The sequence below is a fragment of the Gadus chalcogrammus genome, chromosome 19 (genome assembly GCF_026213295.1).
Source record: "Gadus chalcogrammus isolate NIFS_2021 chromosome 19, NIFS_Gcha_1.0, whole genome shotgun sequence".
NCBI lineage: Eukaryota > Metazoa > Chordata > Actinopteri > Gadiformes > Gadidae > Gadus > Gadus chalcogrammus.
In genome coordinates, this window is record NC_079430.1 from 2,251,950 (window position 1) to 2,266,949 (window position 15,000).

General features: G+C 47.2%; 1 protein-coding gene across 1 annotated transcript in view; it reads left to right on the forward strand.

Moving 5' to 3' along the window:
• Positions 1–15,000, forward strand: part of LOC130372315 (collagen alpha-1(XXVII) chain A-like) — a 74,292-nt gene that overhangs the window by 1,724 nt on the left and 57,568 nt on the right. Inside the window, exons 2-3 of the mRNA XM_056578273.1 lie at positions 1,974–2,044; positions 5,811–7,318. Of these exons, the coding sequence (XP_056434248.1) occupies positions 1,974–2,044; positions 5,811–7,318 (1,579 nt within the window). The remainder of the gene's footprint in view (positions 1–1,973; positions 2,045–5,810; positions 7,319–15,000) is intronic.

The window sequence follows — 15,000 nt, forward strand, 5'->3', positions numbered from 1 at the left end:
CACACACACACACACACACACACACACACACACACACACACACACACACACACACACACACACACACACACACACACACACACCCGCCATTTCTATCCCTGCTGCAACAGCAGATAACAGGCCTCAATTAGTTCAATGATAACCCGACTTTTTTCTGATCATAATTATATCATGAATACTCATCCAGTTTATAGGATATTAAATAAATTAGATTAATACATTTAGATATGTAGAATTACTTGTATAATAGGAACGCTGATCCCAGGGTAAAACAGTGCTACTATTACTGTGTTGTTGTGTGTTGGTGTGTGCGTGTACGTGTGCGTGTGCGTGTGCGTGTGTGTCTGGGGGGGGGATTGGCCACATGCCTAGTGATTGATGAGTGATAAGAATACTTTTTCCAGCTCAGCTGGGACAGTGTGTCATGGTCTGGGCCCTTCCAGTGTGATAACCACAACAGATTCCTCTGTCAGCCTCTCTGTCAGACTGTCTCTCTGTCAGACTGAGGGCCTGGCTCCAGGCCACATTTACTTCAGTGAGACCCCCTCCCCCAGCTTCCTGCCACACACAGAAAACGTAACCCGACACACCTCAGGATGACATGGAAAGGTTGGAGATAGATCTCAAAAAGTAGAACAGTTCAAAGATTCGTCTCCCAGTGTCAGTTCACGCAGAGGCAAACATACTTCAATCTCACTTATTTCAATTAGTGCTCATTTTTGGCAGCAGATCTCTCGCTAGCTGATAAGTTAACTCGCTCTCTCTCCCCCACACACACACACACACACACACACACACACATAAGGCTTGCACGCACATCCATGCAGCTACACATGTATAAGCACGCACGCATACATGCACACACAAACGAACACACACGCATACACACACGCACAAACACGTATGCACCCACATGTTACTCACACATGCACACATACGCGGACACACAGGCACAAACACGCATGCACACACACAAACACTCAAACTCACATACTTTTGGCCACAAGCTGTATTATTCTGTAGTAAGCAGAAGGGCAGCAGTTTTCTTATTCTGGATGCAACTGTGGTTTCACTGAAGGTTCTAGTCGCAACAACACACACATTAGAATGTTATCACTGCCAACATTTTCTTCTTTCCTGTGAAAGGAGAGATTGATATGCAGACCTACTATGATAGATATTGCAGGTGAACAGGATATTTTTATTTGCATTAAAGGGATTTGTGTGTGTGTGTGTGTGTGTGTGTGTGTGTGTGTGTGTGTGTGTGTGTGTGTGTGTGTGTGTGTGTGTGTGTGTGTGTGTGTGTGTGTGTGTGTGTGTGTGTGTGTGTGTGTGTGTGTGTGCACGGTGTGGGTCCATTGCTTTCCCCCCACCTGTCTCCCTGTCCATTTCCTCCCCTCACAGCTGTTTTAGACATTTCCTCCTCCCATGTGTTTTTCTACATCTATGTGTGTGTGTGTTTGTGTGTTTGTGCGTTCACGTGTGTGAGTGTGTAAAAGTACGTATTTATGTAGCCAAACCAAAATAGGCTTCTCCAGGAACCAGTGTCTAGTTGTGGAGCCACATGGGGCCGGTGCTACTGTAACCGACATTCAACAAGAGAGTTCAACATGCAGCATTAGTGGGAGATACTCAGTGTTCATATAGGCCTCTGTGTTTGACCTGGGACATGACAATGAGTATTGTTATGTTCAGCTAAGTGGCATATTTGATTAAGACAAATACAGTGGTGCACGGTCCAAGCATTCAAACCTTTTAGAGTTTTTAGAAACATTTCAATACAGACCATGTACTATCCATGTTATCAATTAGGCATGTTGGATTACTGCATGCAGAACATTGTTATCGTTAACATTACAATTGATCAAATCTTTTAATACCTGTCCACCTGTAGGTAACTCAATGGTAAACATGTACCCTATTGAGATATGCTTTTGAATTTTCTAATGGTCCATCTTTTGTTCTTTCCCCAGGAGAGCTCTATTGCTCTGCACAGTTCTCTACTGTACTTGTTACCTAGGTCTCGCCCAAGTACACTCTGAAGGTAAGGCCCAAGCTCTCCTCCGGCTCTCTCTAATACTTATATGGACGCAAATCACTGCCATAATGTTCTGAATTGTATATGAAATGTATATGGAAATGTAAACCCACGATAACAATTACTCATATTCAAGTGTTCAAAATAAGGAAGAGAAAATCCAAGCCATAAAAGTTTTAGCTGAAATACCAGGGCCTTCAAAACCCCTGTGAGTTTGATTATACATGACTGACAGCAACCGGACAATTGACCCGATAGCCATCCCTGTTGGCCGTCGCAGGGTTTAATTGTCATGCAGGTTTCGTTGATCACATGACTGACTGACACCGCTCTGGTTGGCCGGTAGTGAATCTGATTGCACTCAGTCTTTCACAAGTTGATTTCAATGGGAATAAATTCAGTTGACTTTGTTTAAATGGGATAATATTTCAGTTTTATGAATTCAATAGTGTTTTTAACTAAATGTAATGGCTTTTAAAATGCAATACATTATGGCAGTGATTTTCTGCCATTAACTTCTCTTCTTCTATGTTTTTATGTATGCATGATTTTTGTGGTGATCTCATTAGGGGCAAATTTGCTTTATTGTTACTTGTTGTTCACGATGCACCCATATTAACACACACAGCTTTGGAATTCATGTTGAACTCGGTTTCTGTGGCCATCAATGTTGTATCAGACAGTAGGATGAGAAACATAACATCAGAAGTTAAAGGATGGTTCAATTTCATCCAATAGAGAAAGAGCTTTTTTATGGAAAATAAATAAAAATCTGTTGATATGATTTTTTGTACATTTGCTCTTCAAAGTATATTGAATGATACAATGTTTTGACTGCTATCGTATTAAACGAAAATAGCAAAGAAGGGGATATTGGCCGAGGGCTACATTGAGAGAGCACATCGAGGAGTTGAATATCCATTAGGGCAGTAAGTCATTCACTCTCAGCCCTCGCCTTGTCCTGTCTGTGTGTAGCTTATCAACATCAAACAAAGGGTTAATCTAAGTTGTTTTGCTCACACCATGAATTCAAACGTGTGACAGAAAGACTGTTTAAGTCAGTGGGAACATGTGTAGATTAAGGGTTGACCCACTGGCCCAGAATGAAGATCTCAGCACATCAGTCTGACTATGTTTGTGTGTGTGTATTGGTGTGCGTGTCCATGTGTGTGTGTGTCCAAGACTATTTCCCCAAATGTGTTCAACGTGGAACTGCAGTGCAAGCCAAGTCAAAACAAAAAGCACTTATTTTTTTTTCAAAGAGAGACAATGTACCAACAAGTCCTCTAAGACACGACCAAGCTTAGATGAGCTTTATTGAGTAAAGACCACACAGAAGAATGCAGTGGGGGGCCATAAGGTCTTTACATACGACCGCACTCTGTTTTCAACCCCACTTTATGGAGCTCCAATGCTTTGGACTCATGGAAAGTCTTTCAGTCTCGTACATTTCTTGCTGGATCCACACTTAGCATGCTCTATAACAAATACAATGCAGTCTAGGTTGTGCCTTTTCATCACACTACATAAAAAAGATTCAACACTTCAAATAAACATTAAATGAACTGTTCAACTTTGCGATAGAAACCATTGAACCTTTTGCTCTTTGGTGCTGTGCTACCCAATCTAATAAGTTGTGTGAGTGTTTTTTACTCAAGCCAATGTCTGAAGTCCCATCGGACAAACCCTTCGTCTCTCTACTTCTTCTTCTTTCTCCTCTTCAACCTACCAATTCTTTTCCCATCCGGTAAACACTGTATCATCCTATCAGCACAGAGATCCACACTCACTGCCAAATACAGGCAAGTTGATGCCTCCCTAGGCACAGCCTTAAACACAATGCAAATTGAAGAGTGCCGATAGAGCGAGAAGGATTGCTGTTTGTAATTCCAACACGCTGATGTCATTAACTTACCTGCTCAGTAACTCATCCACACATGTCTGCGAGAGATTGGAAATTGTTGCCACTGTGAGGTGATCTAAGGTTGAGTTTGCACCCACACTTGCCTCAGCCCTTCCTTGGCTACTAACACATGATTATTGTTATACATAGAATGGCCATCTCCTTTATAAATTGAACAATGTCATCTTTAGTTTGAACCCATACGATTCAAACTTTAATGTTTTAACTTATTCTATTTTCACCTTGGTTGGACAGCTATATATTGAATGCCCGAAAAATGTCCCTCAAAAAGAATGTAACAGACCAATTATTACCATTGATTTGTGCAAATGTCGGATTCACTTTGTGTCCCAGCCTATTATTTCAGCACGCTACAACTATCAGCGACATGTTGAAGTGTTAATTAAATATCCATCATGAGGTGGGAGGCGGGGAAGCGGTGGTGAGGAAGAGGATGAGGAAGATTAGGATGAAGACAAAGGAGAAGAGGTGTTGTTATAATAACAGCTGCTGATAAAGTATTTGTTACTCTAATGAGAACAGTTTATTAGCATTTAATTGGCATCGCTCACACTACAAGCAAAAAATGGCATAACAGATGAGTAGAATTTTCTATTCTGATTTAGGCCACTTTCATAGGTTATCCTAAATCAGATACAGGTCTGATATGTTGCCCTGAGACATCAGTAAGATCATATGAGAATTCATGCTATTGGTTTTAGTGAAGCCATGATCCTCATGATCTCACCAGTCCGGCCTTCCACATCCACACACATCCTAACGGAAGTTGTAGCCATTGCTCAATAAAACACAATCATTATCTGTTGAATTTGCTGTCTTCCACTGCACATTAACCAATGAATGAAGCCATAAACGTTGTCTTCAGTTGCCTCTATGTTTATTCTATGTTTATATCTGTGTGACAGAGTGTTTCTTTTGTGACATATTTGTGGTTGCTTGTTATGCTGTTTTGCTCATCAGTTTTGACTGTGACCAGTTTGCGCTGAAACGTTATGACCACATTAACAGCCAGAACACAAACTCTGATCTGAGCGGTAAATCTAAATTGAGCACTTGTGCCAATGTGACCAGAGCAGTGCAGGTATTTCTGATTCATGCAGAGCAACATTTAATTGGTACATAAAAGATAATATTACGTAAATTAACTACCAAAACTCGTTGAAGACATTATATAAATTATGTCATATACCATTTTATATTCTTTTAGCATTCATTCTATTCAGATACAGATGAGAACACTCTTTTTTTACCTCTAGTCTAATTTTCCTTTTTGCCTGAAAAGGGGAAACAATCCTGCCCTTCATTGCTTTGGCTATGCACATGGGAACATGTAGGAAAATTGGCTGATACCCCACTGCAGTCATATGAGCCCCCACTTGTCGTTTTTAGGGAAAACCCATAACGCCTCCCTTTTTGCCTATATTTTTAATACAGTAGATCTAGTCTGACATAATCGAATAAAAGCTTTAAGCGGTAAAATCTGAAAATGAACCGCTTAAAACTTCATGGTCCGATTCTGGACATATTTTTGATTTCACTCGAACCTATCGATTCTCTGGCAATTATGTGGAATTTTACTTGCCTTCCTGCTTCATCCATGCTCATCCTCCATCCGTTTATCTGTAATGTGGAAGTTAAACATGTTTAAATTAAACATGTTGAACTTACCTGTTTTAGGGTATGTGTTTTGTTTGACTATTGTGGTTATTCTAGTGATAAGTTGTTGTCTTGTGATGCCCACCACGCCTATGAACATGATTTTAGTGTTCTTTTCCACAGCACGCAGCTCTGTGCTTTGGTTAATGCACGCTACTTCTGCTCTAACACCTCTATCTTCTTCTCCTTCAGATGTGGACATCCTTCAAAAGCTGGGGCTCAAGGGAGAGAAGGCGTCACGCTCACTTCCAGCCGGAGTCATCCCGTTCCGATCTGGGATCATCCTCACCCAGCGGGCGCAGGTCGAGGCCCCGCTCCTCTCCGTTCTGCCGGCCGGCGTCTGGCCCGACCTGCTGATGGTCCTCAGTGTACGCTCGCACCGCGTCAACAGCGCCTTCGTCTTCAGCCTGCTCTCGGCTCGCAACAAGCTCCTCCTGGGACTGCAGCTCGGCCAGCCTGGTCAGCTGCTCCTCCACACAGGGCCCAGGACCTCGGTGTCACTGCCCTATGACCCCCATGACGGCCAGTGGCACCAACTGGCCGTTGGATTGAGCGGAAATAGGGCGACTCTATATGCCTCCTGCGGAGAGCAGAGTGTCCACGCAGACTTTAAGTGGGAGGGCGAGGGCGAGGGGCTCGCTCAAGAACTCCAGGGCTCCTTCTTGCTTGGGAAAAGCAGCCATCAGCAGACCTTGGCACAGTTTGAAGGAGCCATCTGCCAGTTCGACCTGATACCCTCTGCGCAGGCAGCTTACAACTACTGCAAATACATTAAGAAACAATGCAGGGAAGCAGACACATACAGGCCTAACCTCCTACCCCTCATGCCCATCCTCCCCCGGGAAAACGTCAATAAAACAAGTACGCCAACCGCCCCTGGTCTTCAGGACGGGGTACGAAGGACCCCGGGGTTGAGTCTGGCCCGGAGTGTGGCTGCCGCTGCCTCTGCCGTCAGATACGTGGACCCGATCCTCCCCACAAAACCCAGACCCAACAAGACGACCGCCACTCCGACGGTGCGTGGAACGGTGGCCCCGGTCACAGCCCATGCCAGGCTCTTCTCCCCTCCCCCCAAGACCCGGTCCCAAAGTGTCACAGCCCCACTGAGGACCAAAGTAACCCAGACTAAACCCTACCCACCCAAAGGCTCTACTCCAAAGGTCGCTAAGCCCACCCCACCAAAACCAACCCGGCACAGCAATTTTGGGAAAACCACAGCGGGAACGACTCACAAGAAAAAGCCTTCTGTTTCTGTAACCGCTAACACCAAGCCCCTCAAGAAGAAAACAGAACCAAACCAAGTATCCGTCCCAAAGAAACCGACAACCCCGGCCAAAAAGCCATCGCCAAAGTCTAAGTGGACCACCGCCAAATCCCGTCCATCCAGACTGACACCTGCCAAAGCCAACTCATCTCGAGTCGCCCCTTCTAAAGCAGCTTTTGCCAAACCTAAACCATCCAATCCCAGTATCTCAAAAACCAACCCGTCCAATACCATCAAGCCAACCAAATCGGTCACCACCCCTCCAAATCTGATGAAGACCACCACCACCTCTCCCGTAACCCAGCGCCCAACCAGGGGGTCCTATTCCCTGGTGACCCTGCCTGCTACTGACGGCTTCCAGAGTTGGGACGTACCACCCACCCAGTTCTCCTTGCTAGCAGGACCTCCGGGGCTGAAGGGAGAGCCTGGCCCACCAGTAAGATGCTTTGCACACAGTCACCCTACAACATGTATGTGTGTGTACATAAGTGTTTGAGCATGTATGAAGCTTAGTTGGTGGTTTTCTTTAGGGATCTCTGGTTCCCCGATAGTAAGACTGTGTGCTGGATATTCATGTCAGGAGAATCAGTTCAGACACTTAAAGTCAGTGATGTAGCAAAGAGGTCAAAGTAGAACATGATCCATATGCTGGAAGACACAGGTGCTGGACACACACACACACACACACACACACACACACACACACACACACACACACACACACACACACACACACACACACACACACACACACACACACACACACACACACACACACACACAGACACACACTACAACAGCTGAAACAAAATCCCCTATAGTGGGATTTGGTCAAGGATTATCATATCAATTAATATGCATTTCATTCACACACACACACACACACACAATCATCCCAACCCCTGTCTCAAGGCTACATCACTACCTTATGTATCTCCTTCCAAACCCCCCATTTTTCCATCACTGCTCCCTCCCTCTCCTCCCTTTCCTCGCCCTCCCACCACTCTAAGTCCAGTCATTTTATGAAAAAAGGACAAACAATTTGCAACAGAAGCAAACTCAACTGATTTTGTATCCTCAATATGTCCCGAGTATGGAAAAATGCCCAGAAGAATCCCATTAGGGGAAAGTTTAGAAAGAAATTCCCAAATATAGCCTATTCATAGGCCTGTTCATTCTTCTTCTCAAAATTTTCACGGTGACATCTGAATGTTAAATGTTTACCCTATTCACGTGAGAAATATAATGATTAGGCGTATGAATACATTTACATTTAGGGCATTTAGCAGACACTTTTATCCAAAGCGACTTACAATAAGTACATTTGTCACTCATAAGAAGTGAAACAATATATCGCTGTCAGTACAGTAAAGATGTTCATAGAACCAAGTGCAAGTACTAACAATCGCTAGGCTCACCCATTCCCCGTGTACAGCAATGACAGCAGCTACTGCAGATGCTACACAATTAAGTACTATGAATAAGTGCAATGTAGATTAAGTGCGTACAATAAGTGCGTACATTAAGTGCCAGGACGTACAACATTCAGTGGTGGCCGGAAGGGGCTGGGTAGCTATGCAGAGTCGAGGTGAACTCCGAACAGGTCCGTTTTGAGTCTTTTGCGGAAGCGGGTGAGCGACTCTGCGATCCTGCATGCGTTCCACCACTGAGGTCCCAAAACAGAAAAGTTGTGACTTTGCTGACGACCTTTGCTTGCTCTCAGCATTGGCGGTACCAGACGTCCAGCTGAGGTAGTTGAGTGGAGGGATCGAGCTCGGGTGTCGGGTGCAGGATCGGGCCACCGCGGTGATGTTTGTGGTGTAGCAGAACTGATGTCCAGTACCACACCGAGGTTTCTGGCAGTTGGAGAAGGAGATACACTGATGTTCTCAACAGTGACCAGTAAGTCCATGTGTGGGCAATCTTTCCCTGGCATTAGGAGGAGCTCATTCTTGTTGAGGTTAAGCCTCAGGTGATGGGCAGTTGTGGTGACGTCTGCCAGACATTCAGATATGCTTGTTGCAATCAGGGCGTCATCAGCGTAGCAGTGATGAAAAGCAGTGGAAAAGCTCTGTGATGTAATTACAGAGACCAGAGATTTGGTATAGAGGGAGAACAGAAGAGGCCCCAGTACAGAGCCTTGAGGGACACCAGTTTCAAGCGTGCAAGGTTTGGACAAGGAGCCATTCCATGTTACATGATAAGTGCGATTCGTCAGGTAGGATGTGAACCAGGAAAGGGCAGATTCAGCAATGCCAAGTTCGGCGAGAGTGGCATGGAGGATCTGGTGGTTAACCGGGTCAAATGCTGTGGACAGGTTAAGGAGAATGAGAACCGATGAGAGGGACGAGGCTCTGGCAGCACGGAGGGACTCAGTCACCGCGAGGAGAGCCGTCTCAGTGGAGTGTGCCTTCTTGAAGCCTGACTGGTGAGGGTCAAGCAGGTTGTTAGATGAGAGATAGGAGGACAGTTGGTTAGCTATGGCATGTTCCAGTATTTTAGAGAGGAATGAAAGAAGAGATACCGGTCTGTAATTCTGGATGTCGGTGGTATCAAGGGTCGGTTTTTTGAGGAGAGGCTTTATTCTTGCAGTCTTGAAAGAACAATTCCTGAAGTGAGGGAGGAGTTGATGAGCGTGGTGGGTAATGGCAGGATGTCGCTCGAGACAGCCTGGAGGAGAGAGGAAGGGATAGTGTCAAGGGGTCAGGTGGTGGCATGGTTAGATGTTATTATTCTGTTGACCGCGTCGGAGGTGAGAGGGATAAATTAGGTAAAGACAGAGGGGGGGATGGGAGGAGGGAGGATGGTGGCAGGGATGAAAGAGGAGCTAATGTCCTTTACCTTCTGGGTAAAGTAGGTAACAAAGTCATCAGCAGTGAGGCAGGAGGAAAACAGTTTCCTGGGGTTTGAGGCAGAGGAGATGATTTTGGTCCGCTAGAAGGCAGATTTGGCTGTTGACACAGTGGAAGAGAAATCAGAGAGAAGGAAAAGATAATGAGATGGATCATTAGGACAGTCTGATCTCTTCCATTTCCTCTCAGCTGCCCGCAACTCTGCTCTATAAGTCCGCAGAGATTCGGACAGCCAAGGAGGGGGGAGTGAGGGTCACGCAGGTCACGAGTGGAAGTGCCATTTTCAGGAAAGCAGCTGAGAAGGGCATCCATCTCGTCGTAGAAGTCACGAAGGGGACCTGGAGGACGGTAGATCACCACAATGAAGAGCTTGATGGGAAGGGTGACAGTGACAGCGTGGAATTCCAATGCAGATCTGGCCATGTGTTCTAGTGGAAGGACCTGGTAGGACCACTTCGGCGAGATGAGGAGTACGGTCCCTCCTCCTCGCCCTGATGGTCTTGCAATGTGTGAGAATGAATAGACGGTGGAGAGGGCAGCAGGAGTGGCAGAGTTATCTGGCGTGATCCAAGTCTCTGTCAGGGCCAGAAAGTGGAGGGTCATGAGGGACGAAATGGAGTCTGCCTTCTTGACCGCTGATTGACAGTTCCAGAGTCCTCCCATCACTTCAGGGTCAGTGTAGGCAAGGGTCGGTGGATGGCACAGATTGGATGGGTTGCTGCGCCGAGCAGAGGATCTATGGTGGCGTCGTCTATGAGTGGAAAACCTGACGATGAGTGAAGTACGGCACATAGCTTCAATCATGGTGTTTTTCCTGGTCTTCCTCGAGGGACTCCCACAGAGAGACTCCCTTAGTCTTCGTTTGCTGGGTGCTGACGCTGATATTAGATAGCCTTTAAATGCACATGATAGCTCAGGCAGCCTTAGCTCCGCCCAGCAATCCAGCCTATTGTTGTCACCTTGTGACTGAAACTAGCATCAACGACCTCTTACTAACGGCAGGGTTAAAGTTAGTACAACCAATTGTAATGCTAAACACTAGAGTTCTTAGACTCAAGACTTACCTACAGCCAGTTATGAGACAACCTTCTTAAAGACAAATGTATTGGGTGTTTTCCGAAACTTTCCTCTACTGGGATTCTTAGGGGATTTTTTTTCCTTACTCAGGACATATTGAGGATACAAAATCAGTTGAGTTTGCTTCTGTTGCAATTTCTTCCAGGTTGACCCCCATTTTGGCTTAAAATGACTGGAATATCTCCTCCTCCCTCTCCTCCTCCCTATCCTCCACCCTCTCCTCCTCCCTCTCCTCCTCCCTATCCTCCATGTGGTTGAGTTAAGGCAAGGGGTAGAGGTAGGGTGGGGGGGGGGCATGTGGTTGAGTTAAGGTAAGGGGTATAGGTGGGGTAGGGGGGGCCATGTGGTTGAGTTAAGGTAAGGGGTAGGGGGGCCCATGTGGGTGGCTCCCTGCTGTGTGGCCCCTGCCTCTCTCCAGCTGATAGGGCAGCAGGGATAGGGGCCCTGTCGTGCTGATGAGGGCACTGGGGCAATCATTGGACCTGAAGGGGGGATGTTTGGAGGGGACAGCTACATGAGACATGAGAAATTAGACATCCAAATTCTTGGAACAAAAGATGGTGTGCGACCCGACGTGATGGGCTCCATGTTGGCGGAAAAGGGTGAACAGAGAAGAACAGAGCGGCTACGACTGGGCCATGGTTTTACATAATGTAGATGCTGAAATAGTATATTTTTGAATTACTTCCAGTAGCAGTGAATGTTTTTCCATAAATCTTTTGAATTGACTCTAAAGGATCTTAAGTACAGCTTTTGAAAGAGGAGCACACTAACAAGCTTTCTCTCAGCCGCCATACCGATCACCAGACTTAATGTAGTAGAACAGTAAGCTACTGTGGCACCTCCTCCCAAGGCAAAGAAAAGACCCCAACGTGCTACAGGATGAGGTGGGCCTCCGGCTCCTCTCCCCCGCTGCCGAGCTCCCGGCCTGGGCCAGACCCTCCAGGCCTAGCCCTGACGTGCCAGGTCTGACGCCTTGTCGTCTTCACATCAGATTCCTGTCACAGAGGGCGAGTGGGGGTCATGCAGCCCACTTTCAAAGCAGGTTCAGGGGTCAAAGCGCAGTAAACACCCGCCCTCCTTCCCAACCCCGCGGTGACGAGAGAGAGAGAGAGAGAGAGGGAGACAGAGAGAGAGGGAGACAGAGAGAGAGGGAGAGGGAGAGAGAGAGAGGAGAGAGAGAGAGAGAGAGAGAGGGAGAGAGAGAGAGAGAGAGAGAGAGAGAGAGAGGAGAGAGAGAGAGAGAGAGAGAGAGAGGAGAGAGAGAGAGAGAGAGAGAGAGAGAGAGAGAGAGAGAGAGAGAGAGAGAGGGAGGAGAGTGGAGAGAGAGAGAGAGGGAGGGGGAGAGGGAGAGAGGAGAGAGAGAGAGAGTGGGAGAGAGAGAGAGGAGAGAGAGAGGGAGAGAGAGAGAGTGGGAGAGAGAGAGGGAGAGAGAGAGAGGGAGAGAGAGAGGGAGAGAGAGAGGGAGAGAGAGAGAGAGAGAGAGCGAGAGAGAGAGAGAGAGAGAGGGAGAGAGAGAGAGAGAGAGAGAGAGAGGGAGAGGAGAGAGAGAGAGGGGGAGAGAGAGAGTGGGAGAGAGAGAGGGAGAGAGAGAGAGGAAGAGAGAGAGGGAGAGAGAGAGAGAGAGAGAGAGTGGGAGAGAGAGAGGGAGAGAGAGAGAGAGAGGGAGAGAGAGAGGGAGAGAGAGAGAGAGAGAGAGAGTGGGAGAGAGAGAGAGAGGGGAGAGAGAGAGAGGGAGAGAGAGAGAGAGAGAGAGAGAGAGAGAGAGAGAGAGAGAGAGAGAGAGAGACGGACTGCTAGTGATGGTAGCTGTTATTCACTGTTGCCTGTCTATCTATCTGTCTTCTATCTGTCTGTCTGTCTGTCTGTCTGTCTGTCTGTCTGTCTGTCTGTCTGTCTGTTTTTTTCGTTAAAATGATGAAAATGCCACTACTCATCTGCCATTTCACCAGCAAACCACTAATCTCCTTCAACCACAAGCATGAAACAAACACACACACACACACACACACACACACACACACACACACACACACACACACACACACACACACACACACACACACGCACACACACACACACACAAAAACAAAGTTGTATTTCAGTAAGGCACAGTTGATAATAATACACATTCAGTACTCGTGTTATAATCAGTGTCTTGTATGGCTTTAAATTGATACATGACTTTTTTTTATGAGAGTATATAAAATATACAGGCATTGGAACTTTCTCTGTGTGTGTGTGTGTGTGTGTGTGTGTGTGTGTGTGTGTGTGTGTGTGTGTGTGTGTGTGTGTGTGTGTGTGTGTGTGTGTGTGTGTGTGTGTGTGTGTGTGTGTGTGTGTGTGTGTGTGTGTGTGTGTGTGGGTGTTGGTGTGTGTGTATTTTTGGATGTGGGTATGTGTGTGTGTGTGTGTGTGTGTGTGTGTGTGTGTGTGTGTGTGTGTGTGTGTGTGGGGACATGTGCAATGTGTGCGTGTGTGTGTGCATCATAAATCTAAGTATGAATGACTAATAACACCTCCTCGAACTTCACCCCTAGATACATGACAACGTCTATACGTCTTAGCCTGCCTCCTGCTGTTCCCTCCCTTTTCTTTCCTAAATTCCTAAAACCTTAACTCACCCTTTCTTCTTTGAACGTTACTTTAATAAGGAGCACAATGGAATCGTGATTCTTGAATCTGGCTTGAGCGCCAGACTCCAAAAGTAGAAGTTATTTCCAATGGAAAGGCCCCGTGCCTCACCATGTCACTGATTCTCCACGGGCCTCTCTGTGTGTGCCTGATGAACCACCCTTGGCCCCTCAGTGTTGCCATAACAACAGTATTCACCCCTTCTAGAGACACACAGAAGGGCCCTCCCGTCCCGAAGCCTAGCAGGACGTTTAGTGGGTCAGTTTGAGGTAAATAACTCTTACATGATCGCGTAAATAGTTTACAACGCCTGTCGAGCTCTGCAGAAGTAATGGTGAAGACGGAGCTCCCACTGGCTCACCTCACTGCTCTATCACGTATGGAGAGGAGGGAACACCATCTTTTCACTAATGATAGCATGATAGAAGGCTCCTGCCTTTGGTGCAGACTTCAAGTTATCATGTTGAAGGAACATGAAAAAGAAGGAAACCCATAAGGTAAAAGACATGTTAAAATAGGTCAATAAATAAAGAGAAGAATGGAAAGATGAGAAAGATGGAAACGAGAACAAACAGAGTGAGGGACAGGGAAGGTGGAGGAGGGGTGTGTTGATACTGAGGCTTCCCCTGGGCCACCTGGAACAATAGCGGGATCCTCAGCATAGAGGGGGTCCCATCATGTGTGACACATACCAGACCACACGGCCACATGGGCGCTCAGAGGCAGGGAGGCTGATGCCAAAACATGTGGGTTATTCTGTGTTTCTGTATGTGTCTGTGTCTTGGATGAGTGTGGGGGGGTCTGTGTGTGTGTGTGTGTGTGTGTGTGTGTGTGTGTGTGTGTGTGTGTGTGTGTGTGTGTGTGTGTGTGTGTGTGTGTGTGTGTGTGTGTGTGTGTGTGTGTGTGTGTGTGTGTGTGTGTGTGTTTCTATATGTGCGTGTTTGTGTGTTGGGCGAGAGTGGGGGGGACTGTGTGTGTGTGTGTGTTTGTGTGTTGGGCGAGAGTGGGGGGGACTGTGTTGAGCCCCTGGCCCAACAGTAGGGCCCCCCAGCAGTAGCCCCCCAGCAGTAGGGACCCCAGCAGTAGGGGCCCCAGCAGTAGGGCCCCCAGCAGTAGGGACCCCAGCAGTAGGGACCCCAGCAGTAGGGCCCCCCAACAGTAGGGCCCCAGCAGTAGGGCCCCCAGCAGTAGGGCCCCCAGCAGTAGGGACCCCAGCAGTAGGGCCCCCAGCAGTAGGGCCCCCAGCAGTAGGGACCCCAGCAGTAGGGCCCCCAGCAGTAGGGACCCCAGCAGTAGGGCCCCCAGCAGTAGGGACCCCAGCAGTAGGGCCCCCAGCAGTAGGGCCCCCAGCAGTAGGGGCCCCAGCAGTAGGGCCCCCAGCAGTAGGGGCCCCAGCAGTAGGGGCCAACAGCCCGGTCGGCAGCAGCAGCCCCAACTGTTATTCATTTCTCCTATTGATCGTCTTTTTTGATGAAAAGAAAATGAAAAAGGCAAAAGGCCTGATTATAGACTATAGTGAGGCTTTGAGTGGGACAGGAAATGACCTGTTTGTTCT